Genomic DNA, 27826 nt, shown 5'->3' with positions numbered 1-27826 from the left:
ACCCCTCATGCCATTTATGGTATCAACACACTTAAGGCCAGGCCTGGCTTTAAACTGTGACAACGTTTGTCAAAGGGAATTTTATATCTTTGGGATGTTCCTTCATTACGATTATTTAAATCTGTGCGTGGTGGATATCCCAGACCACAGCTCTGTTTTCTTACTGTGACATAACCTTTGCAAAATTCTGTCATCACCACAATGTGATTTTCTTTAGTTCTGAATTGTTAAATGCTGAACCTATCTAGCATTAATCTAATTTTATATTGTATATCAACATTTTCTATACAAAATACATTTCCTGAAACAAAAGCATGAGGTAATATATAAGTCTAAAAGCCACAAATTCCAGATGCCAGCATGAGGAGAAACATCTTGTACTCCAGAGGTGATTCATTCTATTGAAGTCAAAATCCTTATTAGACAAGAACAACCATATTGATTCCTTGATTCCATAAGCCTCCCAGGCATACTCTGCCAAGAGGATTCTTGTGGAACATGGGCTGTATTTTAAAACTTCCCTCCCCTGACAGAACACCTTTGGAAGGGTGGCTAGGATAGGACAATGGACACCTATTCTGGGTAAATGTCCTCCCTCAGGCACAGCTGCTCCTGTGGGAGAGAAGTGTACCATTTGTATGCTCTTTCTCCAGATAAATAAACCTGGCCCACTAAAGACTGGTCCAAGCCACAAAGTCTGGATCTGGATCCAAATTTTTCCAACTATCAGGGAAGTTCTCGTCATCCAGGGTTGGTCTGGACCCATATCTAATCTGTACATTAAATTGCTTTAATTTACTATGATTTCAGTCTGCACCAAACCATTTTTCTACTGTAATTTTATCATTTTTGGGGTACAAAGATACAGCTATGTAACATCTGCTTGCTTCTGTCTGCTAATTATGCTGCTTTATCTTCTGCATTGGATTTGTTAAAAGAAAGCTTCTTGTTGTTATGTGCATTTGATTGAACTTAACTATTATAACTAGGCAAATGCAGAATCACTTTATTAGGTTTATAGTAATAAATCCCAATACAGTATGGACTAAGTGTTCTAACTAACTGTATGATTAAACAGACCTCTCACACACATCACAGCATTTGTTTTTAAAGTAGTATAATGTATGCATCCATTAATTCCATTTACTGCTGGCATATATGTTTACAAACAAGATGCAGTATATGGCACCATTAAGTCATCTGAAAATAAGTGAATGACAAATGCCATAATAACGTCGGCCTGATTCATCATTCCAGCTGCACTTTGTATCCCGGAGTTACACCAGTGTACAGAAGGCATGGTATAGTGGTGAATTTCATCCTATTTCTTTATCTTAAAGGAGTGGTTTTGGATCAATACTGATCAATTCGTCTGGGAATTGCAAAATATTTTAGGACCATTTAATACTAATTCACATAAAGCTGTATATTTTAAACAGAAATTTGGGAACATCCTTATGTTTCCAGGAAAGACACAGTTATAATGCAGGAAAGATACTTTAAATCAGGATAATAATTTCCATTTAGGATTAGCATCAACTCTGAAATTCAACATATTTCTTTTAGAGTTCTAACAAAAATCTAGACCAACCTGTCTCTTTTGATACCTGAAGCCTTTTTTCATTACAAAATGCCCCTTGACCTCTTCTACCAGTGTATAATCGTTCTTCAGTGCAGTGGTAAATTACACCAAATTCAAGCTTTAAGATTTTGAAAAGGAAAGAAATGAATGCAACTCAAATTACTCATCACAAGTATAAACAACTACTAAGGGCAGAAAGATCAAAATTATTTTAATTAGCTACATAACCAAAGATTATGCTGCTGCTAATAAATAATTGTACCGTTAAACTGAAGTTTTAGATATATAACATATAAAATTCAGTTTAGAGAGAGAGATATTAATTCTATCTATTCACAGCTCATTTTTATGCACACTATTAGAATGATATAAAAAGTTACTCTGAAATTCAATTCAAGGAGTTATTGAGAATATATAAATCCCCCAGGGCCAGATTCTGAATACTTTACTCCCATTGGTAAGCAGTCACTCACATGAATAGGCCCATTGACTTCACTGGGGCTATTAATATTGCCAACCTCAAGCATCTCAAATTCACGACTCAGGCCTCCAAAACACATGAGACTGGCTTACAAATCAGGCAATTAAAAAAAAAAATACATAGTTTGCATGTCATAATACATTTAACTTGCCTTCTATCTTTTGAGCCCTTGAGGTGCACTCAAGTCATCTTTGAGTTTTTCTCTGCAATCATGAAAGCTAGAAGCTAACTGGTCTTTTAAATGAACACTGAGATTCTCGTGAAACACCTGACTCCAGGAGCTGGGGCTTGAAGAAAAACACCAAATATCACGAGACTCATGATAAAATTATGAGAATTGGCAACACTGAACTATTTGTGAGAGCACCTGCTTACAAATGGGAATAAGGGGTTCACAATTGGAGCCTTAATAATCCAGGCCCAAAGTACACCTCTACCCCGATATAACGCTGTCCTCGGGAGCCAAAAAATCTTACCACGTTATAGGTGAAACCACATTATATTGAACTTGCTTTGATCCTCCAGAGCACTGCTTTACCCCGTTATATACGAATTCGTGTTATATCGGGTCGCGTTATATCGGGGTAGAGGTGTACCTAATATTTTGTACAACTATAGTACCTTCCATCAGAAGATCTTAAAACACTTTACAGACATTAATGAATCAATCCTCACATCATTACTATGAGATAAAATATTATCTACATTTTACTCATAGGGAAACAGACATAGAGAAGTTAAGTGACTTGCCCAAGGTCACAGAATAAATTTGTAGAAGAGCCAGTAATAGGACTCAGATCTTCTAGACTCCCAGTCCCTTGCTGCAATCATGACCCATGCTACTTGAGTGACCACCTCTCACCCAATAGTCCTCAAAGATAGCTCAGAGGGAATGGGTTTTCCTTAATATTCATCCTGAGGTCCCATCTAAACCAACCTGGAGTCAGACTCTTCTTGGTTCAGGGTCCCTATGTATGGAACTCCAGGTCTGAAGATATCCAAAAGAATCTCTCTTTAGCAGTATTCAGGGCTTGATGCTCGATCTTTCTATTCAGGTCAGTTCATCTATGCCCATTTTGGCTCCTTTATTGAGTTATTTTTTTTACTTTTGCCTGTTTTTTTTTACTACAATGGATGGTAAAATTTAATATTATTGTTTATTTTTGTTTTAGCAGCATCTAAAGCCTGATGGGTGCTATAGAAAATAAATAAACACTAAAGAAAGCTGTTTTGTGATTATATGCAATATTTGAAAACATTTGGGAAGGAAAAATCTTTGGAATGGCACTAAAGTGCGTCTTTATGGTTTCTATGTTTTTAAAGGCAAGCTGCAGTCCATCTAGATACACATATAGCACTATACTGTCCAAACCAAAGGGAGTTGCTAGTCCTCATCACATCTGAAAATTAGGCCATTGCTGAATTTGCCTGATGCTGCATTCCTTGCACACATAAAATTCCTGTTGGCTTCAATGGGAGCTAACGGCATGTCGATGCATGTAAATGCAAAGGCCCAAGAAGCACATTTTACAATGGTGTGAATAACTACTTAAAAATAGCTACTTTTATTTTATAAATCAAACTGTACAACTACAGTAGCTGTACAAACCCCTCCAAAATGAATTGTGAGAACTAGGAAATTTAAAAAGAACAGTATTCCCAAGGCCAGGTTCTTTGTTTTTCTATGGACAGGCTCTTATGAAGGTACATGGAATAATATTAAATTTACTGCACCTCAAAAGCACACAAGGGAATCCAAACCATAACTTTGCACGTATCACAAAAAGTAATCCTACTATATACTATATACTGTACATCGAAAAAACTGTGAGAGTCATGGAGATTGCTAACAGCTTTAAAGCAATAGGAATCAGCATAATAACAAGAGAACAGTAGAAGATAAATATAGAGATGCTTAGTCACAATTTAAACATAACTTATTACTGCCTGATTTTATGAACTCTTGCATCAGTAGTCCCCTTTTAATAATATATAAATCCAATTAACATGGGACTACCCGCAGGAGTAACGGTTTGCAGGATTAGGGTATTATATTGTTGTAGTGTGACCAAACAAATTTCAATAGCATGGAAAGAGCCTTTGTATTAATTTTTTAGTTCCCACATGGCTCTGAGGTTTATAGCTGGAGGTTCAGGTTACCAACTCACAGAACATATTTTATACCTCTTGGTTAACAGCAAATCCAATGCTAACTGCCACTGTTGGAAACCTGTGACAAATAAGAAAGAAAGTACTATTCATGAATAATCTCTCTAAACATGCAAATTCCGCAACTCCCAGCAGCAACTGAACCCACAGAGAGCGCTGTAATTTTACTCAATTAAAAACTTCATCTACATTATACCTTCCCTCTGTTTCCACCCAAGACTGTCCCTTGTACTCTGTCAATTCTTTTTTTTTATTGAAACTAACATTTCAAAAAGTTAAAAAATAAATGTATGAAAACATAAATAGGCTGTGTATATTAAACATATATTTGAAATTTTAATGATTTTCCCCCTTAGCGTAACTAAATAACCTAATCTTAAAATAATATTGTAATAAATAATTTATACTTAGAGTACGTTTCATCCAATGATCTCAGAGCACTTTGCAGACAGTAATTAATTAGGGAGAAACTTTATACCGGAGGTCAACAATAAATGAAACCTGTTATACTACCTTCTGTCTTGCCAAAGTAATAAAAGACGGTTACTCACCGTTGTAACTGTTGTTCTTCGAGATGTGTTGCTCATATCCATTCCATTAGGTGTGTGCGCGCCGCGTGCACGATCGTCGGAAGATTTTCTACCCTAGCAACACCGGCGGGTCGGCTGTGGAGCCCCCTAGAGTGGCGCCTTCATGGCGCTGAATATATACCCCAGCCGACCCGGCGCCCCCTCAGTTCCTTCTTGCCGGCTACTCCGACAGTGGGGACGGGGGGCGGGTTTGGAATGGATATGAGCAACACATCTCGAAGAACAACAGTTACAACGGTGAGTAACCGTCTTTTCTTCTTCGAGTGCTTGCTCATATCCATTCCATTAGGTGACTCCCAAGCCCAACTTAGGTGGTGGGGTCGGAGTGAGACATTGCTGTGTGCAAAACCGCTGACCCGAATGCAGCATCGTCTCTGGACTGCTGCACTAGTGCATAGTGAGCTGTAAACGTGTGGACTGATGACCAAACTGCCGCTCTACAAATGTCCTGTATCGGAACATGTGCCAGGAAAGCAGTCGAGGAGGCTTGGGCCCTCGTGGAGTGAGCGGTGAGGTGCGGTGCTGAGACGCCTGCCAGGTCATAGCAAGTCCGGATGCAAGACGTAATCCAGGAGGATAGGCGTTGTGAGGAGACCGGTGAGCCTTTCATTCGGTCGGCCACTGCAACGAAGAGTTGCGTCGTCTTTCTAAAGTGCTTTGTGCGGTCAATATAGAAGGCCAGGGCCCTTCGTACGTCCAGGGAATGCAAACGTTGATCCTGGCGAGTGGCATGTGGTTTGGGATAAAAGACCGGGAGAAATATGTCCTGGTTGATATGAAATGGAGAAACCACCTTAGGGAGAAAGGCAGGATGTGGACGAAGCTGCACTTTATCCTTATGGAAAACTGTATAAGGGGGCTCGGATGTAAGCGCCCTGAGTTCAGAAACGCGCCTTGCTGAGGTAATGGCTACGAGGAAGGCTGTCTTCCAGGATAGATACAAAAGTGAACAGGTGGCTAGTGGTTCAAATGGAGGACATGTCAGTCTGGAGAGAACCAGATTAAGGTCCCACGTCGGGACGGGCTGACGCTGTTGTGGGTACGTCCGGTCTAAGCCCTTGAGGAATCTAACGACCATCGGGTTAGAGAATACCGAGGACGTGAATTCCCCTGGGTGAAAGGCTGATATAGCAGCCAGGTGAACTCTAATTGAAGATATCGCCAACCCCTGCTGTTTTAGGGAGAGGAGATATTCCAATATGAGAGGAATAGGTGCCTGCAACGGGGGCGTGGCTCGTTGTTCGCACCAACATGAGAACCGTTTCCACTTGGCCAGGTACGTAGTCCGTGTTGAGGGCTTCCTACTGCTCAGCAGAATCTGTTGGACAGAGTGCGAGCATTGCCGCTCTGCCTGGGTGAACCATGGAGCAGCCACGCTGTGAGGTGGAGTGATTGCAGGTCGGGGTGACGCAGCCGACCGTGGTCCTGAGAAATGAGATCCGGACATAATGGAAGCGGGATCGGTGTTTGAACCGAGAGTTCCAACAGTGTGGTGTACCAATGTTGTCTCGGCCACGCTGGAGCGATCAGAATTACCTGTGCCTGGTCTCTGCGCAATTTGAGCAGTACCTTGTGGACCAGAGGAAACGGAGGGAAGGCATAAAACAGGTGGTCTTTCCAGGGAAGGAGAAACGCATCCGAGAGGGAGCCCGGAGCTCGACCTTGTAGGGAGCAGAACACGTGGCACTTCCTGTTGTCTCGAGATGCAAACAGGTCTATCTGGGGAAACCCCCACCTCCGGAAGATGGAATGTATGATGTCTGGACGGATAGACCACTCGTGCGTCTGGAAGGACCTGCTGAGTCGGTCCGCTAGAGTGTTCTGGACTCCAGGGAGGAACGATGCCGTGAGATGGATTGAGTGGGCGATGCAGAAGTCCCACAGGCGAATGGCCTCTTGGCATAGAACTGACGAACGTGCTCCTCCTTGCTTGTTGATGTAAAACATGGCCGTGGTGTTGTCGATGAGAACTAACACACAACGGCCACGTAGTTGATTGAGAAATGCCTGGCACGCCAGGCGCACCGCCATCAGCTCCCGAACATTGATGTGCAGGGCTAACTGGGGTGCAGACCACAGGCCCTGGGTATGGTGTTCGTTGAGATGGGCGCCCCAACCCAGAGATGAAGCGTCTGTGACCAGATGCAGAGAGGGTTGTGGGGCGTGAAATGGCATCCCTTCGCAGACCACATTGTGATCTAGCCACCAGGTGAGGGAGGTCAGGACCGAGTTCGGGACCGTGACCACCATGTTCAGGCTGTCCCGATGTGGACGGTATATTGATGACACCCAGGTCTGGAGTGGGCGAAGCCGAAGTCTGGCATGCCTGGTTACGTACGTGCAGGAAGCCATGTGACCCAGCAGGGTAAGGCACGACCTCACCGTGGTAGTTGGGAAGGCCTGTAGACCTTGAATGAGGCTCGTGATGGTGCCGAAGCGGTTGTCTGGCAGGATGGCTTGTGCACGTCTGGAGTCTAGAACTGCGCCGATGAAATCTATTCTCTGGGTAGGTTCTAGAGTGGATTTGTCCTGTTGAGTAGGATGCCCAACTCGTTGAATGTGTGCACTATTCTGTGGACGTGAGCTTGAACTTGCTCTTTGGTGCGACCGCGTACCAGCCAGTCGTCTAGGTACGGGAACACCTGTATCTCCTGCCGACGAAGGTACGCTGCCACGACAGCCATACATTTCGTGAACACTCTTGGGGCCGAGGATAGGCCGAAAGGAAGGACTGCAAATTGGTAGTGCACCGTGTTTACCACGAATCGCAGGAAGCGTCTGTGAGGTGGGTAAATTGAGATGTGAAAGTATGCGTCTTTCATGTCGAGGGCGGCGAACCAGTCTCCAGGATCGAGGGAAGGGATAATGGCCCCCAAAGAGATCATGCGGAACTTCAATTTTACTACGAATTTGTTGAGTCCGCGCAAGTCCAAGATGGGCCGCAGACCTCCTTTGGACTTGGGGATCAGGAAGTAACGGGAATAAAATCCCCTGCCCCTTAACTCTATCGGAACCTCCTCTATGGCCCCCATGGCCAGGAGCGTAGAAACCTCCTGTATAAGAAGTTGCTCGTGAGAAGGGTCCCTGAAGAGGGACGGGGAAGGGGGGTGGGAGGGGGGGATAGAAGAAAACTGGATAGCGTATCCCTTCTCCACCGTGCGGAGGACCCAGCGGTCCGAAGTTATAAGGGACCAAGCACGGTGGAAGTGGGAGAGGCGATCCCGGAAGGAGGGGGCTGGATCCTGGGGGATGACTGGGGCGCCGTCCTCGACCGCACCTTCAAAAGTTCTGCCTGGGGCCTGAAGGTGGTCTAGGTGGCCCTTGGTTTTGGCCGGGTTGAGGGCCGGTCCACCTTCTTCTACCACCTCGCCCTCGCCTCCAGGTCGAGTCCTGTCTCTGACGAGGCGGGGGGGGGGGGGGGTAGAAGCGCTGAGGCTGCGGCCTAAATGGTCTGCGCTGAGGGCCCACAACATGCATCCCCAGGGAGCGCATGATTGTTCTCGAGTCCTTGAGGCTCTGCAGGCGAGAGTCCGTCTTGTCCGAGAACAATCCATGTCCCTCAAAGGGCAGATCCTGTAGGGTTTGCTGCAGCTCCGGAGGCAAACCCGAAACCTGAAGCCAGGAGATCCTGCGCATAGCGATACCCGAAGCCAGGGTCCTCGCAGCTGAGTCTGCTATGTCCAAGGAGGCCTGCAAGGAGGTCCGAGCCACCTTCTTGCCCTCCTCTACCATGGCTCCAAACTCTTCCCTGGACTCCTGGGGAATCAACTCCTTAAACTTCCCCATAGAGTTCCAGGAGTTAAAATTGTAGCGGCTCAGTAGCGCCTGTTGGTTCGCCGCTCTAAGTTGCAGCCTTCCGGCTGAGTAAACCTTACGGCCAAACAAATCGAGCCGCTTAGCCTCTTTTGATTTAGGCGCTGCAGCCTGCTGGCCGTGGCGCTCTCGTGCGTTCACTGATTCCACCACCAGTGAACACGGTTGGGGGTGGGTATACAAGTACCCGTAGTCCTTAGACGGGACAAAGTATTTCCTTTCCACCCCTCTCGCTGTGGGTGGGATAGAGGCAGGAGTTTGCCATATCGTATCCGCATTCGTTTGAATCGTGTGGATCAGGGGTAACGCCACCCTCGATGGGGCATCCGCTCCAAGGATATTCACGATCGGGTCGTGCACCTCCACTATCTCCTCCGCCTGCAGGTCCATATTACGGGCCATCCTGCGCAGAAGATCCTGATGAGCCCGAAGATCTATTGGAGGTGGGCCTGTGCACGATGTGCCCGCCACTGCCTCATCCGGAGAAGAAGAGGAAGATGCCTCCGGTGGAACAGGATCCAAGGGCTGGTCCTGGTCTCCCTGTTCCTGGGCTGGAGCATCACCTGTGCCTGGGTCCAGGGCGTCAGGTGGTGCGGACCCAGAAGCCTCCATGCCCCCTGGCGGAGGCCGAGAAATGGTGGACTCCGGGGCCCCTCTGATGGAGTGACCGGAGCGAGAGGTCGAAGCAATTGGAGCCCCTTGCGCCTGATGGTACGCCCACGGGGTCCAAAACGACCAGTGAGATGGGCCATGAGAATGGTCCCCTGTGTCCTGCCAATGTCCCAAGTCCTGTTCCTCGGCTTGCCCCTGAGGGGGGTATGCCGATCTCGAGAGGTCCTCCGAGGAGTGGGACACCGATCTCGATGGCCACGGCGGTGCCGAGAGCGTCGAGACGATTCCCATTGGCTGCGGTGCCGCACGGTGCCGGTCCGGAGATGATCTATCTCTACGCGGTGCCGGCGATCGGTGCCGGGACCGCGACCGGTGCCGATGACCTCGTCGGTGCCGGGAGTCGGATCTGGACCTCGACGAGGACCTGGAGTATGCCCGGTGCCGGGAGCGGCCTCTCGACGTCGAGCGTCGACCGTAGCGGTGCCGAGAACTACGTCTCGACGTTGATCGGTGCCGACGATCATAGCGGTGCCGAGACGTAGAGCGGTGCCGCGAAGAAGATCTTGGCCGCGAGTACGACCGGTGCCGAGGCGATATTCGGTGCCGGGACTGCGAGCGGCGTGGGGACCTGCTTCGGGACCTGGATCGGTGCCGAGGTTCCAGCCCTTGCGATGGAGGGCGCATCAAGGCAGGTTTCCCCCTCGACTGGACCGGGCGAGTCAACGGTGCAGTCGGTGCCGGTGGTTGAGGCGGTGCCGGCTCCGTGAGAGCTATTAAGTCTCTCGCCGCCGCGAAGGTCTCTGGAGTCGACGGGAGGCACTGTATCACCGCCGGTCTCGGTGGAGACGCTATCTGCACCGGACTCAACGGCCTCGGCGCCGGAGTCGACGGTGCTGGAGGCACCTGTTTCCGGTGCTCCACCGGCGGACGCGGCTCTACCCCCGGCACTGGGGGAGCCGGCGTCTTCGGCACGGATGTCCCCGTCTTATGGGCTTTTTTATGCCCCGGGGATAATGACCGGCGCCGAGGCACTGCTTGCGGTGCCGACGAGGTCCGGTGCCGGGGAGGCTTGTCTGACGCCACTCGCGTGGTCGTCATAGCCGGTGCCGCCGGGGCACTAAGCACCGAGGTGCTAGGTGCCGGGGCCTGACTTGTAGATGGAGCGTCCGGACTAAGTGCCGCCTCCATCAGGAGTTGCCGGAGCCGAAAGTCCCGCTCCTTCTTGGTCCTTGGTCTGAAGGCCTTACAGATCTTGCACTTATCTGTTTGATGGGACTCTCCCAGGCACTTCAGACAGGAGTCGTGCGGGTCGCTCGTGGGCATAGGCTTAGCGCAGGAGGCGCACTGCTTGAAGCCGGGAGCGTTGGGCATGAGCCCGGCCCCGCGGCCGGGGGAGAAAGGGGGAGACGACCCCCTTAATCCCCTGAACTACTTAGAACAACTAGAACAACTTTTAAGCTATTTAACTATTTAACTATAAACACTAGAACTATAACTATAACTATAACTGTGATACAACAAACTAAGCTAGGGAGAGTGGAGAACAGCTAAGCAGCGCTCCACAGTTCCGACCGTCAGGGGCGGTAAGAAGGAACTGAGGGGGCGCCGGGTCGGCTGGGGTATATATTCAGCGCCATGAAGGCGCCACTCTAGGGGGCTCCACAGCCGACCCGCCGGTGTTGCTAGGGTAGAAAATCTTCCGACGATCGTGCACGCGGCGCGCACACACCTAATGGAATGGATATGAGCAAGCACTCGAAGAAGAACTACATATTTCACTTGCTCCTTTTGACATAGGTATTAATTGTCCCAAAATTTAAGTATGAACTGACAAATTAATAATTTCTTAAAACTTGTAGAATAACAGCAGAAAGTATTACTGGAAGGCAGAGTTTCACTGTATTACCTGAAACATCAACCCCCAGAAGCTGGCCCCAATTAGCCACAGTGTAAGCACATATTATTCCATTGAAGTCAATGCACCAAGGCAGAATTAGGCCCATCATTTTAAAAATCTTGGCCTATTAGACCAACCATACGGAATTATTTTAAATTTAGTGGGACTGTCCAGGTGAAGTAAACAGTCATCGTTTTTAAAAAAAATCAAATATTTAAATTTTGAGTTAAAGTTGTAGTTTTGTAGGTGCACCAGGTGTGGGCAGGCGGGCTCAGCAAGGCAGTATCCAAGTGTGGAGGGGCTTAGCATGGGGGGGCTTAGGAGTAGGTTGAGAGGGGTAATCTGTGTCGGGCAATCTGGGTGCAGGCAGCTCAGAGTGGGATCCAGGTGCGGGGGGGGATCTGGATGCACAGGGCTTGTTGGGGGGTTCAAGGTGCAACGGTAATAGGACGCTGCAGGGGGGCCCAGGTACAGATGGTTGGGGCTTGGTGGGGTGGGGATCTGGGTGCGGATGGCTCGTCAGGGTGGTCCAGGTGCAGGGGGAGTGGAGCTCAGTGTGTGTAGGGGTTCTGAGGCCAGGTCTACACTACCCCCCTAATTCGAACTAAGGTACGCAACTTCAGCTACGTGAATAACGTAGCTGAAGTTCGAAGTACCTTAGTTCGAACTTACCTTGGTCCACACTCGGCAGGCAGGCTCCCCCGTCGACTCCGCGGTACTCCTCTCGCCGAGCTGGAGTACCGCAGTCGACGGCAAGCACTTCCGGGTTCGACTTATCGCGTCCAGACTAGACGCGATAAGTCGAACCCAGAAGTTTGATCGCTCGCCGCCGAACTACCGGGTAAGTGTAGCCAAGGCCTGAGTGTGGGGGGTGAGGTTTGGCGGGAGGGTCTGAGTATGAGGGGATCTGAATGCATGGGGATTCGGCAGATGGGGGAGCAGCTCCCTGTACAGGGATCCCTCCCCCTGAAACTGAGGAGCGATGGGTGCAGGAAGCGTGTGTGTGTGTGGGGGGGGCAGTTTGCAGAGCTTCCTGCAGCCGGGCGAGAAATCTGGGGGTGGGTGTGACCCGGCCCTGGATGCCATGCAGGGAAAGAGGAAGTCTTGTCCTCCCCAGCCTAGCCAGGACTAGCAGCTGAGCCCGGTGCAGGGTAGAAGCCACCAGCTGGGTCTTTCCTAGTCCCACCCCTTGCCTCACAGTGATTTACCTCTCTGCCGTCTGCTCTGGGCACCCGAAACATACTGCTGGGAAGGGTTGCATGACCACTTGTGGCTTCCCTTTGCTTCCCATCAGAAAGTCATTTTTCTGCGGGGAAGGAAAAATCTGCAGGCGATATAAATTCTGCATGTGCGCAGTGGCGCAGAATTCCCCCAGGAGTATTAAATACTATATCAGATATAAAAAGATACTGGAATGGATCCTGCAGGTCTTGTTCAGGCAAAACCCCTCAGTTTGTAAATATAATGCTGTAGGTAAGTGTAAATTGAGCAAACTTAACACAGTGAAATATATTTCGGTAATGGGGGGAGAGAAGGATTGATGAGTAACTGAAGAGTTACTATATTTTAACAATTCTCCATGTTACTGAATTTACCTGTGCACAAAATTGCAGGTTCCATCAATGGGATCAATAATCCAGGTAGGATTGTCAGTGAGGACACATTTTGAACCAGCAGCAGTGGACTCTTCTCCAATAAACCTATATTTGACATGAAGTAAAGTATGCTCAGAAAACTCAACTCCACTTTCTTGGCTTTTGGGGACTATTGTTACATTTATGTATTTTTAAAGTTTAGTTACCAAAAAAACAAAACAAAACAAAAAACCCGCACAAAAAGCCCACCATCACCACCCACCAACTCACAGAAACTTTGTAAAGAAGTTCTGAAAAGATAGCTAGAAAATTGTTTTATACAGTATATTAAAAAAAATCCCATTCTAGTTCCCCCTCCCTATATGTTAATGATACATACTTCAAAATCCTGTAATGCATGTAGAGATGGATCTGAAATGAAACCCCAATTTTGGCAGAAGTTTAGATCTGAATTGCAATTTGGCAGCTCAGGCCCACTTCTAAAAGGAACCTCCATTCCTTGCAGGTGAATTCACCAGGAAATAATACAGCCTTAGAAAACCTACAACCCCACTCCCACCACAATTTTTAATAGCAGAGTAGATCGGGAAGTAAAAAGTTCACAAAGCTGAACTTTCCTCTTCGCAAGACCCAGAGTAATTCAAGAGAATTAAAAAAAAAAAAAAATACACAATTTACAGAAGCACATTGAATTGAGCTTCTGATTTTCTGTCCTGTCATAATTTATTTCAATAGGTTTTCTGTTTTCCTTTTCCTAGGAATTGTACATCTTGTTCTGGCATCTGTCCTGCCTTCTTAGTTATCTTTTCCATTCCCTAGATCAGCGGTTCTCAAGCAGGGGGTACGTGTATCCCTGGGGTACGCAAAGATCTTCTAGGGGGTACATCAAAGCATCTAGATATTTGTAGAGCTCTGCATGGATATACATTTATATACGTTGATGCAGATATCCGCAGATATAAATCGGTATCCGCGGAACGGTAGGGCTCTCCCGGGAACCGCAGTGGCGAAAGGAACAGATCACGGGGTTGCTGCTCCCAGGAGCCAGCGTCCCACACCGGCAGCTCTTCTGGCACAGCTGTACCACCCCCAATCCTGTCCTCTGGCATGGCTGTACAGACCCCAGACAGGAGACGCAGTCACGCAGACAGCTGTGTGGAAGGGATGGGGGCAAGGCTGGAGGCGTACAGCCGCCTGGGAGGAGCTGCAGGGACAGGGCATGTTCAACTCTTGCCCATTGGGCTCCCTGGGGATTGGAATGGTGTGATGGCAGAGGCACTCTGCCTTGTGGAGAGAAAGGGAGGGAACAGATTCATGGTACTCAAGAGACAAATGACTGTCTCTGACGTGAGTCCCTTCCAGTCTTCTTTGGCTGGAAAGATGGTAGCTACAATTCAGGTCCTTATGGGCGGGCTAGAAAGAGGGCTGAAGCAATGAAGTGAGTGATGGCAGGGAGAGAAAGGACCCTCCGGGCTTTGACAGGGAGGGACACAGGTAGAAGAGAGCATGGTGAGGGAGAAAAGGAAGGCAAAGAAACATATTTGCTGTATAAGACCAGTTATATGTAGTATTTACTGTCAAAACTTTTGTAAGGTAGGAAAGTTCCTTTGTAACTAAAAGTTTATTGGTACTATTGATTTTAAAAGGACTTTACACATAAAAATAAATGTACAGGAACAGAGCCAGATCTCATGCCCATCTGAGTCAATGGCAAAGTTCAGTTGTTGACATCACTGGTGCAAGGTCAGACTCATATAGTATGATCCTGTACCCAGGGAAGTAAATGGTAACAATCCCATTAACTTCCATGGGAGCAGGATCAAGCCCATAGTGCATAACATAGGGCTTGTCTACACTACCGTGCAGGGTTTATCTAAGATACGCAACTTCAGTTACGTGAATAGCGTAGCTGAAGTTGACGTACTTAGATCTACTTACCGTGGTGTCTTCACTGCAGTAAATTGATAGCTGACACTCCCCCGTCGACTCTGCTTACGCTTCTCGTTCTGGTGGAGTACCGGAGTCGACGGGAGAGCCCTCAGCGGTCGATTTATCGTGTCTATACTAGACGCGATAAATTGACCCCTGCTGGATCGATAGTTGCCCGCCGATCCAGTGGGTAGTGTAGACAAGCCCATAGCATTGAAAGATACTGCTCTGTGGTAAGAATAATGTCATTAATGGAGAACTATGTGATGAGTGCTTCATTCTGTGAAGAGTCCAAACCATGTTACTATGTAAAGATACATTAGAAAAGAAACAGAGAGTCCTGTGGCACCTTTAAGACTAACAGTTGTATTGTACTAACAGATGTATTGTACTAACAATACATCCGTTAGTCTTAAAGGTGCCACAGGACTCTCTGTTGCTTTTTACAGATCCAGACTAACACTGCTATCCCTCTGATACTAGAAAAAGAAAGTTAAAAAAATCAGTCATCTAGAAAATACTCATTAAAATCCATGAAAGTACTGAAATAAAATACTGAAATTCTTTATTTTTAAAGAATCAGTAAAGCAAAAATGAAAACCGAGGCACAGATTAATGGGCTGACTCTCACCACTAACCAAGTAGGAGTTGGACATCCAGCGTAGAAATATATTTTTAAAAAACTTTTCCACTATTTTTCCCATTACCTCTGTGAAATCTTCTTTGTATTAGCTGATGCACTGAATGCATAATTCTGCCACATCACAAATATCTCTGATTGCAGTAATGACTCTGGTAAAGTTTGTCACTACCAGAATTTCCTTTTTAAACTAAGAAGTACCTGAACCAAAATAATTTAAGAAAAGGGGAATAAAAAAAATCTAAAAATCTTAGTTGGATGTCCCTGAGAGCCGGATTAGTGGAGAGACAGAGCACATAAACCTGTACTGAAGTCAATTTTAATTTTTTTCTTTGCTGTTTACCTTTGTACCTATCTACTGTATCTCGTATGTTGCAAGATGGACCTTTATTCAGACAGAAGACTATATTCTGTAAACTGAAATATGCATTTGGGTCAATACGAACCCTAGCCAAAACATAACAAACAGAAACTGAACTGTCTTAAAGAAAGCTTCGTTCACTTAGTTACCTTATGAAATCAGAAGCTAGGAAAAATGCATGGGCAAATTCAAAATGGAAGTTGACTGTAAAGGGTTAATTATCTCTCATCATGTTGGAGACTTCCATTTCTGGGTCTATGTTGACCTTGCACCTGCTATTCCTATTCTAAATAGCATGAATGCTTCTAACACTTTATGCTCATGTTACATGAACCTTGTATGCTACACTTCCTCTGGCAGATCATTAAGGAAAACTCACATATTACAGAACAGACAATAGCACAGCAAGCAGTACTTTAGATGGAATATTACTCAAATAATATATTTGTAAATCTCAGCACTGCCTAAGAATTGCAACCAAATATTACATACTTCAATTGTGTAGTACTGCCACAGTTTTGGATCACATAACAGATAGTTAGAAAGATGTACTAAATGTATAATTTTTTCAATAATTTTTGCATTAAGTAAGCTCTTTACACCAACATGACCAATGGGGTCAGGTTTTTCAAATATGTTCCATTTTAGCTGAATTCTTTGGAATCTGACACAAAGTCATCCCTATGTAGTGCAAGGCCTATGTGTGACATTCTATGCCTTGGGGGAGTACCCTATAACCCCCCATATTCCTCATCTGTATATAATTGTGATATTACATATAAAGCATGCCTTGTAAGGCATCAGGGGAAAGGTTACGATCTGCTGAAAGTAAATTCTCTATCCATACATGTATCATTAATGCATGTGAAGTTATGAGAATTGTGTTGTATGGTTGTCACTAAAACATACTGTAAGTTGGGGAATCAGCCAGATATTAGCTCCCCAGAGGCAAGAGCAAGGAAAATAACCAACGCCCAATCCATCAACAGCCATTGTCCAGCAAGGGAGCTACAATGCAATGACTCACCTGCATGAGGCCACACCAGGGGAATTACTCAACCTTACTGGGAGACTCAGCAATGCCACCAGACACGCCTGAACTTGTGTTTTCCAACCAGATGGAGTGAGGGTATAAAACAGACAGAGTGGACACATACTGGGCCTTTTCTCCTGCCCCCACCTATGCTGCAAGCGGCTAAGACACTGAGAAGAAGACAAGACTCCAACAGAGGAGACTGGCCCAAGTTTAAGGAACAAACCTGTATATTAAGGACTGCAATATTCAGTGGGGTGAGAAAAACTGCTTAATCGAGATATTGCCCAGTCTAATAGGGTTGAGAGTTTAGACTGCGTGCTTATATTTTATTTTATTTTGGTAACTAACTCTGACTTTTTTCCTATCACTTAAAAATCTATATTTTATAGTCAATAAATTTGTTTAACTGTTTATCTTTACCAGTGAGTTGGTCGAAGTGTGGGGGAAAATCTGCTCAGGCTTGACAAAGGCTGATGTATGTCCACTTTCCATTGTTGAAATGGTGAACCAATTAATAAATTAGATGGTATATTCCTGAGGTACAGTACTGGGAGCTGGGGGAGTGGAGTGGGGGGGGGGATTGAGCTGGTGTCTGTGTGATTCATGAGTGCCTCTGGGAGCAGTCATGCAATCTAGATGGGTGTGGAGCTCCACATGCTGTTGTGTTGAGTGATCACAGCGCCTGGAGGGGCTTGCTACTGGTCACTAGAAAGGCATTGTGAGAGACAGCCCAGCCTGGAGTGAGTTAAGGGGGCACAGAGGTCTCATGGTCCCAGGCTGTACCCCGGGGGGATCCCGTCACACTATGTACCACTTAAAACCCACTTAAAGTACACATAGAGGGTTTATGTAGATTTAAGTGGCACACAGGCCTTGTATTGGCTCTCTTCAGAGAGCTGAATTTTACCTTCATAGGTTAAAGGTTTCCAAATGTGGAAATTAGTTGTAAAGTATATATTTTGTGTTCATCAAGCCAATCTTAAGACATGTTTTATAAAGCCTATTTCCAATGTGAATATGCTAAAATGTATCATTTTATGGCTTCTGTTTATAGGGGGTTACTCTCAGCTGGCCCCTAATAGCTCAAGGGGAATCACATATCTGAATTCATGTTTAAGACCTACCGTTAAATCCTGTGCAGTAATTTGTACAACATTTATTTTTCTATAGGCTAGGAGAGCTAAATGTGAATTAATGCTATACTCAGTCCGGATCCTGGGCGCACACACATACACGTGAGTAAAACAAAATTATTCACATGAATGTTTGCAGAACTGGGGCCTTAGTGGTAACTGAATGCAGCTTGATTCTAATGTCCATTTGATGAAATATTCTTGGTATTATATTACAGCAGAAAAAAAGATACAGAGTTGTGAACAAATTAAGCTTTCTTAGTGATAGTTTAATTTAGAGACCCTTACTGGGGACAAGAGTGTTAATATTACTATCGGTTCTCTATGAGCTAAGATCAAGTGTAGTACCTGTTCTTATTAGTTTAATTAAATCCAAAAAGGTTGCAAAATATTAAAAACCTCAGATGATGACTCAAGTTAATCCAGAGCAATAATACTGTGTGGCCAATAATGAAAAATACAGTGGACCTTCTCAAAGTAATTGTCAACATGAAAGTGAATCTGGAACAGAAATTTTTAAAGAAAGGAAGCTTAAATTTTTTTCCAATCTGCTTAAATTCAAGACATTTATTAATTCTTAACAATGGAGACCAGAACAGAGTGATATCTAAATGGTATTAAAACTGAATTCAGTTATTAGGAGGCAAATAAATATGTACAGATGGTCATCTGACATCTAGGGACTGAATTTTATAAATTCCCTTTTAATGATGGTCACATACATGGCCTGTGCAGGGGACAGGGTCTTGGGCAGTTCTCTCTCTAGAGATACTTACCTGTGGGAGGGAAACTTCTCTTTCAGAGCAGAAATAATCACATTTTCCACAAAATTATCAGTTTCTGTCACAAGATCTGCTGCAGATGTTTTTGTAGACACTTGTTTTTCCTCTGTAAGAGCTTTCTTAATAATCTGAAAGAGAAGTACACACATCAGATTTATTTCTGACATTCCTTCCCTAGACACTAACAAAATATATTACATATGAAGTTCTCTGCAGATCCTAAAATCTATTGACACATCAGTATGCTACCATGCGAGAGAAGGGATCCAGGTCTGGGACTCAAAATCCATCTTGTTTGTTCAGGGGCAGAGAATACTACTGAGGCAATGAGGGTAGGACGCACCTTGCATCTCTCTCTATAACAACCCCTCTAACTAGTTTAGGAAAGTCATTGACAAGCTCTGGAAGGAAATGTAGCCACAAGTATAGTAAGAAGGATAGCAGCAGATGGACACATTAAGGATTGGAAATATGAGGGGAGAGACCCAGGGGAAAAAGGAGGATCCTCAGGGCTTAGGAGTTTTCTTTCCCCTTCCATCGGAAATACAATATTAAAAAAAATAAACTACGGGGACAAAACTCCCACCTCTTACATTTTAAAAAGTGACAAAAAATGTAAACCATACTAGTTTGTCTCTGAAAAGAAGCCTTTTATATCAGATTTGGGCCGAGATTTTCATACATGGGTGTCTAGTGTTAAGGTCCTAAGTCCACATAGGTGGCCAGATTTTAAAAAATGCTCAGCACCCTGCGAAATTGGTGGTAGTTGCTGGGTGCTCAACACCTTTAAAAAACTGGCCATTTATTTAAGTGCGTAAAGATGGACTTAGGAGTCTAACTCTGGGCTCTGGGTTTGGTTTTTTTTAAATCCTGGTGTTATGTTTTTAAAAAACCTGAAAGCCAAACTAAACTAAAGTAAATCTGATGCAAATTCACAAATGGGAAAATGATGAACGACAAACTTCTTCCTATTTTCACCTCTCTTTCTGTTTTTTACTTCATAAGGCAAGACATTATGAAACGAGGCATGATGGCAATGTTTCTCTTGGAGGAACAACTAACTTATTTTTTTAACCAAAGACAATTAGGAAGTACCTAAGAAAGGGCATCAAAACAGTCAGTGATAGAAAAGACAAATTAATGTAATTGCTGGATTTGTACATAACTATACAAAATAAAAAGGAACATCAAACCAATATTCCAAACACAACCTCCTCCTGAGGCATATATTTTTTTAAATCCTTCAATCAAAACTCTGGCACTAAAGTATTTTTAAACCTACCTAAAGAAAAGCCATTTATGTTCAAATGGCAGTTTGTTCTACAGTACTGTGTATGGGACTGGAAACCAGGAAATTCCAAATTTCTATTACATTTCTACCACTTGTTTATCATGGGCAAAAATATTACATTTGAAGGGTTTCACTCTCTTAACTGGTATAGTGACTGTCCTTACATAATCTGGACCATGACTTGCAGTGGGGCCCTAGGAAAGTCCCATTACCTCTCTGTCTCAGTTTCATCAGCTGTAAAATAAAAGTTATACACCTCTACCCCGATATAACGTGACCCGATATAACACGAATTCGGATATAACGCAGTAAAGCAGTGCTCCGGGGGGGGGAGGGGGGCGGGGCTGCGCACTCTGGCGGATCAAAGCAAGTTCGATATAACACGGTTTCACCTATAACGCAGTAAGATTTTTTGGCTCCCAAGGACAGCATTATATCGGGGTAGAGGTGTACTTATTTCCCTATCTCACAAAGGAGTTTAAAGATTAATTAATATTTTTACCTTTGAAGATGATACACAAAAGTTTTTGTATTATTACATGGCAAAATGTTTACTGCAGAAAACTCCTTTATTTCCTTATGTACTGCCCTGTTTTCCTGGTGGTACTGAACCTCTTTAGCTAACTTAGTGCCTTGTGTGTGCACGATATCAAGGCCCCAACCTTTTAAGAACTTTACACGTGAGTAACTGTGCACATGTGATTCCAAATTCAATGGGCTCACTCACATGTGTAAAGTTACCATTATGAGTAAGTATTTATAGGATTAGGGCCTAAATTACTACTCTCATGGTGTCCCCAAAAAGTCATAAGGCAGTCAAGTGAATTAAGAGTTCTCATTTGTATGAAGTTATTAAATATTTATTTATTTTTCTTAGCACAGGACTAGATTGAGCAAGGAGAAGTAAGTACATAAACTGGTCTGCACCGGGAGGCGTTCTGACCTAGAGACACACCTCTGAGTCTCAGTTCCTTTCCTGATTTCTCCTTGCTCCTGGGATGTGCCAACAGTAAATTACTACCCCATCTGTTCGGGCTCAAATGACTCTAGACAGGGGTTGGGTGTGTGTGTATGGGGGTGTGGCCTAGGTTCCGCCAGTTTTCTGCCTATCCCCCTGTTCCTCTTATATGGACAACAGATCCAAGGTCTGTGTAAGCTGCATAAATTGCTAAGGAGAGGGGTTCTTACTCTATCTCACCCACTTGCACCTGAAATCCAAATCAGAAACTAGGGGTAGGTCTACACTACGGGGTTAAGTCGACCTAAGTTACGCAACTCCAGCTACATGAATAACGTAGCGGAAGTCAACGTAGCATGGGTCGACTTATTGCGGTGTCTACACCGTGCTGCGTCGACAGGAGAAACTCTCACATCATCTTATGTTATGTTTCTCGTTCCGGTGGAGTACCGGAGTTGACGGGAGAGTGATCTGCGGTCAATTTGGCAGGTTTTCACTAGATCCGCTAAATCGACTCCCGGTGGATCGATCGCTTCAGCCTCAATCCACGGTAAGTGTAGACATACATACGTGAGCTCACCAAGCTTACATTTTTTGCGTTATAAACAGAACAGCATTTGTTCTTCATAAAATTAAATTTATCAAGTATCTCGTATTGGGCCAAATTCTTTATGCTGAATAATACCTTGCACTAGTCCACTGAAGTCAGTGGGACTACTTGTGGAGTAAAGTACTTCAAACCTGTGTAAAAGTATTAGAATCTGGCCAAATGGTGAAAAAAATACAGAGTATGTACAACAGAAATCCATTAGGTTTGACTCTTCACAGAACACTTGATATAAATACATTTTAAATGGCCGAATATAATCACCTAATGCATTTGGCTAGTCTTCCAAATTAGGTGTGGAGTCACGTAAAAGTCCTTCAAGATGATAAGAGCTATGACAGTTAAGTGAAATCTATTCAGGGACCATAAAATGTGTAAATGAAATAAAAATAGCTCATCCCCCCCCTCAGTATTGTGTAATGAAACTGGCAACCAAGCTGAGCAATTATATGTTGGCTATACAAGTATTACACTAATCACCCTCATTAGATTACAGTTTGTCCATATTGTAACTGTTTATGGGGAAGGACAGATAATACCTAGTTGCTGATTTAACAGCCCAGTAATCTCGAGAAGTATGTATCAACACTTCATTGCACCACTAAGAGGTAGATTGCGCCTGGCCCTTGTATGATTGCACAAAGGGCAGAGAGAAGTGAAGATGCGAGGTGCCCATGCTTAAGAGTCTGACATAATCATGGTGTTAGTGCAGGGGATGACAGAGACTATTCCCATCTAGCATCTCTGGGAGTTCAAGCTACCCTAAAGGGAATGGAGAGGCAGCAGGGCCATGGCTCCATCTCCCGCCATACCACACAGTAGAGCAGTAGGCTGTGCAGGGGGGATCATGCTATAACCTCCTAAGAGATGGTACACGGTATGCACTTGCCTGGCACACCTGAGTTTCATGTCTCTGGAATGCCCCTCAAAATGGGCTGTGCCTTAATGGCACAATCAAACCCTAAATACTGAATGCTTGGACAAGTGTCATTCCCCAAAATAAAATTATTCTTTAAAATCAGCTTGTCTATGTTTCACTACAAGATACCATAAAAATGTCACAGAAAGACAAAATAGATAAGGTGAAATCCTGGCCCGACTGAAGTCATTGGGGGTTTTGCCATTGACTTCACTAGGGCCAGGATTTCACACCTAATTCTGTCTGGCAGCTTTCTCCTTGTATAGTTTAAAAACATATGGAAACATTAACATACTAGACATATACATTCCCTAATTTTTCTCTCAGGACCTCACGTCTGGGGCTGGTCTACACTACAAACTTAGGTCAGCTTAACTACATTGCTCAGGGTTGTGAAAACTTTCACTGTCTGTGCAATGTAATTAAGCCAACCTAAGCCCCAGTGTAGACACTGCTAGGTTAAGCTAGTAACCTCTTGGAGAGGTGGATTATCTACAGTGACAGAAGAACCCATCCATTGCTATAGTAAGTGTCCACACTACTGTGGCGCAGCTGCATTTCTAGTGTCAACATACCCCTGGGTTTACACTGGTGTAACTCTATTGACATCACTGACGTTTCTCCCAATTTACACAGCGTAAATGAAAATAGATCAGCTCCATATTGTCCAGTACTGTTGGAATAGCAAACATATGAGATGAGGCCAGCCACATCTGTGTCATTATTAAATCCGAGCCTGTCGGGGTGGGACTAAGGAGGGCCATGCCCATGTGACAGTTTAATGGACATCTGGGCCTTATGAAAGGACTCAGAGAGATCCATATGGGTGTTGGAGCCGCTATGAGTGGGAAGGTTCTTGTGGAAGGCCCTAAACTTTAGTCTGCAGGAAGCCAAATACTCGAGGGGCCCCAGTGCTCTATACCAGAGCAGGGAAGGACACAAGGAACAGAGCCCAGGAGGGTCTGAGAATAGTACTCCGGAGGTATCAGACTGGGGTCTGAATGCTCAATCCCAGAGCCAGAAAGACTCACACAGCTAGCCCACAAAAGGGTTGGGAACAGGGCCCAGAGAGTGGGCTAAAGAGAAGCCCTTGAAGGGCAGAAGAACCTTTTTGTTTGTTGGGACTTTTTCAGTTGGACTTTCCTTACCCCAGAAGGGGATAAGTTTTGTTTGTTATTTGGTTGGAGGGCTAAGCCACCTCTCCAGAACAAACCAGTGTCTGGCAAGCCAAGAAAATCTGCCCTGGGGAGGGAAACTGAGGCAGAGGACTTCCTGCTCTGCCATGCTTGGCCAGCAGGGAATGCTACAGTGCAGCTACAACCCCACAACAGGTCCTAATCCCACTTACTTAACTTAAGCAAAAAGTCACCCCAAAGTTAGTAGGTTTACTTACATGAATAAAGTAAGCAGGATTTGGTAAAAGAGTACTCAACAGAAGAAAGATGTGAGAAAGTCCATGGTAAATCCACAGGTATAGTGAATGGGGAGGGATTTCAATACAGGCCAGTTATGCACAGAAAATGGCCCAGATTAAAATACTGAATCCATGCTCCCATGCCCCTCCAAAGTAACTGGATCCAACTGCATGGCACAGACCCACATATGTAATATAGATGTAATATATGTTAAGCAGAGCTAAGCAATGGGTTCAAGCATGAGATCCACGACTTGGAGCAGGTACATTCCCAGCTCAGACAGCATCACTATGACACATATTCATGTAACTATTTCTTTATCAGCCTTCTGACTTTTGGAGACACTATTCCAAAAGTATTAAAAAAATCCCATTGGTTGATATGTTTGTGGGCTCCTCTGCTAAACGTGGATGAACATCTTTGAGAAGACGAATACCATGTCCTTTTAAAAAACAATTCCATGGAGACTGATGAATTTCCTCTTTCAATTCTCATTCTTAAGGTTTTTACCAAAACAAACAAACAACCCCCCCCCTCCAAAAATACCAAACAAACAAACAAAAAAAACCAAACAGGAAGCCCAGAAGATGTAGTTCTGATTAACTTCTACCAGAAATCCATAATTTGGATTTCAGTACTCCCCTCCAAGAGATGCCTTTGGTAGGGCAAATACCATTTCCAAAATGTCCACCAACTTCTCACAGTTGCTTTGGCTGACTCCTGAAATAGGAGTGAAAGCATGACCTGGAGAAGTTCTTCCACTGGGCGGTGATCCATGTTGACAACTCTGGCTGCTAGGAGCATGTGGACCCAAATGGCTCTGCTGGATGCATTGGCTCAAACCACTTCTGGTCAAGTCCCAAGGGATGAACAGACATGTTCTCTCACAATACACCAGGGATTGGCAACCTTTGGCATGCAGCCCGCCAGGGCGGGAAGCGGCGGCCAGCACATCCCTCGGCCCGTGCCGCTTCCTGCAGCCCCCATTGGCCTGGGACGGCAAACTGTGGGCAGTGGGAGCCACGATCGGCCGAACCTGCGGACGTGGCAGGTAAACAAACCGGCCCGGCCCGCCAGGGTGCTTACCCTGGCAGGCTGCGGGCCAAAGGTTGCCGATTCCTGCAATACACTATGAATCAAGCCCTAAAGCGGCCATGGCTACCAAAGATGCTAAGAACCCTGAGTTATGCCCAAGAAACAGCAAGGTCTGATCTGGGTCTTCATACTGAGAGTGTACCTGCTGGCGTGTACATGAGATTCAAACAGCAATGGAGTGTGGATGCTCAAGCATGAGCTTAGAAAGAATAGGTCTGCAAGTGTGGATCCCACAGACCTGGGTTTACTATCCAGTGTAGAGATACCCTAACTCTCAGATTGAGACAGATATTGACCTAAGGCCACTAAAAAAGATTTGTTGCTATATCCTCTCTCCCCCATGGAGATGGTGATACTTGCAAAAGAGTTCTTTTGTTATGATATCCTAAATCACTTTCCCGTGCAGAGTAAGTTATAATAGCAAAAGGACTTTTTGGCTGGTACAATACATCTACATTATAGCTTTTTCTGGCATAGCTGTTTTGGTTAGGGGTGTGATTTTTTTCCACACTTCTAACCGGCACAGCTATGCTGGCAAAACTTTTAAATGTTGACAATTCTTTATTTACACCACTGTAAATCTGCAGTGACTTTTATTTTATCTGCCCCCTTGTGAGAAGACTGGCAAAGCAAGAAGATAATAGCAGGCAAGAAACCAGTCATTCAGCTAAATATCGTTGACACACTCACTTTCTCACTTTATAACTACCTGTTATAAAATGGAAATATAACATATTTTGGATATATGCATTATGATATGAAGTATCCTCAATTCCCCATAATCCAGCATTGTTATTACTGTATATACTAATAATATTACAGTAATACATGTATTATTACAGTAATACATGTGATAATCCAGCATTGTTATCACTGTATATACTAATAATATTACAGTAATACATGTGAAGATGCTTTTTTCTTACTAAGAAAGAAAATACATTAAAACATGTTTACTTTGGCAAATCATTCTAATCTTATTTTTAAATATAAAAAATGCTTCCAGTCACAAAATATGTCTGCTTCTGGAGGGTGTATGGGAGCCTTTTCCTTCATACTGTTAATTAGAGAATTAAAACAAAACAAACCACCCCTTACCCATAGACCATTATTTTAGATACATTCTGAAATTATTTTGAAATGTGAAAAAACACTCCCATGGTGGAATTTTCCTTAAATACCCTACTAAGACGGTATATCATTACTGCATTCTCATTTTTCCTCAAGAAGACTGTCTGATGCCATTCATCTAAAAGATCATTATTGGTGGCTTGAATATTTGCAGTTCAGGCTGCTAAAGCCTGCAAAAACCAAACAAAATGATAGACTAAAGGCCGCATTGCTACATGTTTGCTAAAAATATCACCTATGCTCAGTTTATATGAAAGCAAAATCCCTCATTGATATTCAACACGATGCTGACAACTCTGCCTATATGCAGCATGCAATGGCAGGTCTCTACCTCAACAAAAACATCTAGAGCCAATATGCTTTACAAAAAGCTTTTCCAGCTACTTAGTGTAATTATTTAAAACATTCCTGCAGGTGTTTAAAATATATACAATACAGTATGTCATTGATAAGTTGGTGACGAAGGGACGTTTCTGTGATCTGGATCAATGTCACTGCATTTGACCTGACCCAGTTGGCTCTCTTACCTCCTCTTACACTAATCCCCTCCCCTTCAGAGATTTTTCCTGCAACTCTTTCCCCCCACCGGCCTGTTCCTCCGCCCGCCCTCGTTAACACCGCGGGCACCAACAGGTTAGAGTGCTGAGTGCACAGGAGTGTAGCCTGCAGCACACAGCAGGGAACTGTCCCGACCACTCCAGCAGCATTATTAACCCTTGCAAGCAAGATGCCGGAAAGGGGCATTTATTTGGGGGACCGTAGTAGGGAGAGAGCTGAAAACTCTCTACGGACTGCAGCACACGTCGTGACTGAGCAGATGATCTTGCAAGTGCGGACCCTCCATTCCCTGGAAGGGGGAAGTGACTGCCCGTCAGGGGCAGGGGCCAGCCGGAGGGGGAGGATAGGAATGGCTCTCGCTTGCTCCTACACATGCTCTCCCCAAGCTGTGCCCGGGGAAAGGGAGAAGACCGAGGCAAGTACAAAAGTATCCGTGTGGGCTCTTGCTGCTGCTAACCTGCCCAGCCCGCCGCGCCAGCTGCACCGCCGCCTCCATACACTCCTTCCAGGGGTCCCCTCCGGCCGCAGCCCCCAGCCCCTCCTCTTCGCAGGGCTTCATCGCAGCTCCTCCTGCCACCTCCTCTCCTGCGCACCCCACGCGGCAGGCAGCTCCCCGGGCTCCCGGTCAGTCGCGCTGCCAGGGAGCACAAGTGGGGGGCCGTGTTCCAGCTCCCCCCGAACCAATCAGATTTGCTCGGAAACTTCTCTGGCTTCTCCCCTGCCGCTGCTGTAGCTGGGGGCAGGCGAGCGGGGAGGTTCCAGCTGCCGCAGGCTGCTGCTTCCAGCTGCAGGGTGTCTGTTGTGCTGCTGCCTTTCCCCTCTCTCCTCCACCCCCTTACCCCGCCTTTCCTGTTTCTCTCCTCCTCTCTCTTCTCTTCCCCCTTCCTTCTCTCCCTGGTGCACAGGGGAGGGACTGCCCCTGTCACTCTCCCCCCCAGTACCGCCTCTCTGCAATGAATGGCAGCCTGTGCCTGCCTGCGGGAGGAAGGGAGGCAAGACGGCCAAGCGCCTGACGCTGGTACTGGGCAGAGCAATGGGAGGGCTGCAGCTGCCGCTCAAAGCCTGCAGGCTGCTAATTTGAGCTCTAGGGGCTGCTGGGGAGGCAAGCAGCTCAATAGCGATGACTCAGTGATGTGAAGAACAGGATGTGGCGGAGAGCAAGTCATGGTGGTTACTTGCTTTGATCTGCCTCCTGGCCCATAAACCTTGCGAGCTGCACGTAATCGCTCCCC

General features: G+C 45.4%; 1 protein-coding gene across 2 annotated transcripts in view; it reads right to left on the bottom strand.

Annotated features, from left to right (window-relative positions):
- Window positions 1-27433, bottom strand: part of IMPA2 (inositol monophosphatase 2) — a 36330-nt gene extending 8897 nt beyond the window's left edge. For both annotated transcript variants that reach the window (XM_054020268.1, XM_054020269.1), the window contains exons 1-5: window positions 27052-27433; window positions 18615-18748; window positions 12740-12844; window positions 4248-4293; window positions 1592-1700 (exon numbers count right to left, since the gene is read on the bottom strand). In XM_054020268.1, coding sequence (XP_053876243.1) covers window positions 1592-1700; window positions 4248-4293; window positions 12740-12844; window positions 18615-18748; window positions 27052-27153 — 496 coding nt within the window. In that variant the 5' untranslated portion in view covers window positions 27154-27433. The remainder of the gene's footprint in view (window positions 1-1591; window positions 1701-4247; window positions 4294-12739; window positions 12845-18614; window positions 18749-27051) is intronic.
- Window positions 27434-27826: the final 393 nt, after the last annotated feature.

This window comes from Malaclemys terrapin, chromosome 2 (assembly GCF_027887155.1).
Source record: "Malaclemys terrapin pileata isolate rMalTer1 chromosome 2, rMalTer1.hap1, whole genome shotgun sequence".
In the NCBI taxonomy this organism is placed as follows: Eukaryota; Metazoa; Chordata; order Testudines; family Emydidae; genus Malaclemys; species Malaclemys terrapin.
Note: the sequence above shows the minus strand (reverse complement) of the source record. Positions and strands in the feature narration are given on the sequence as shown.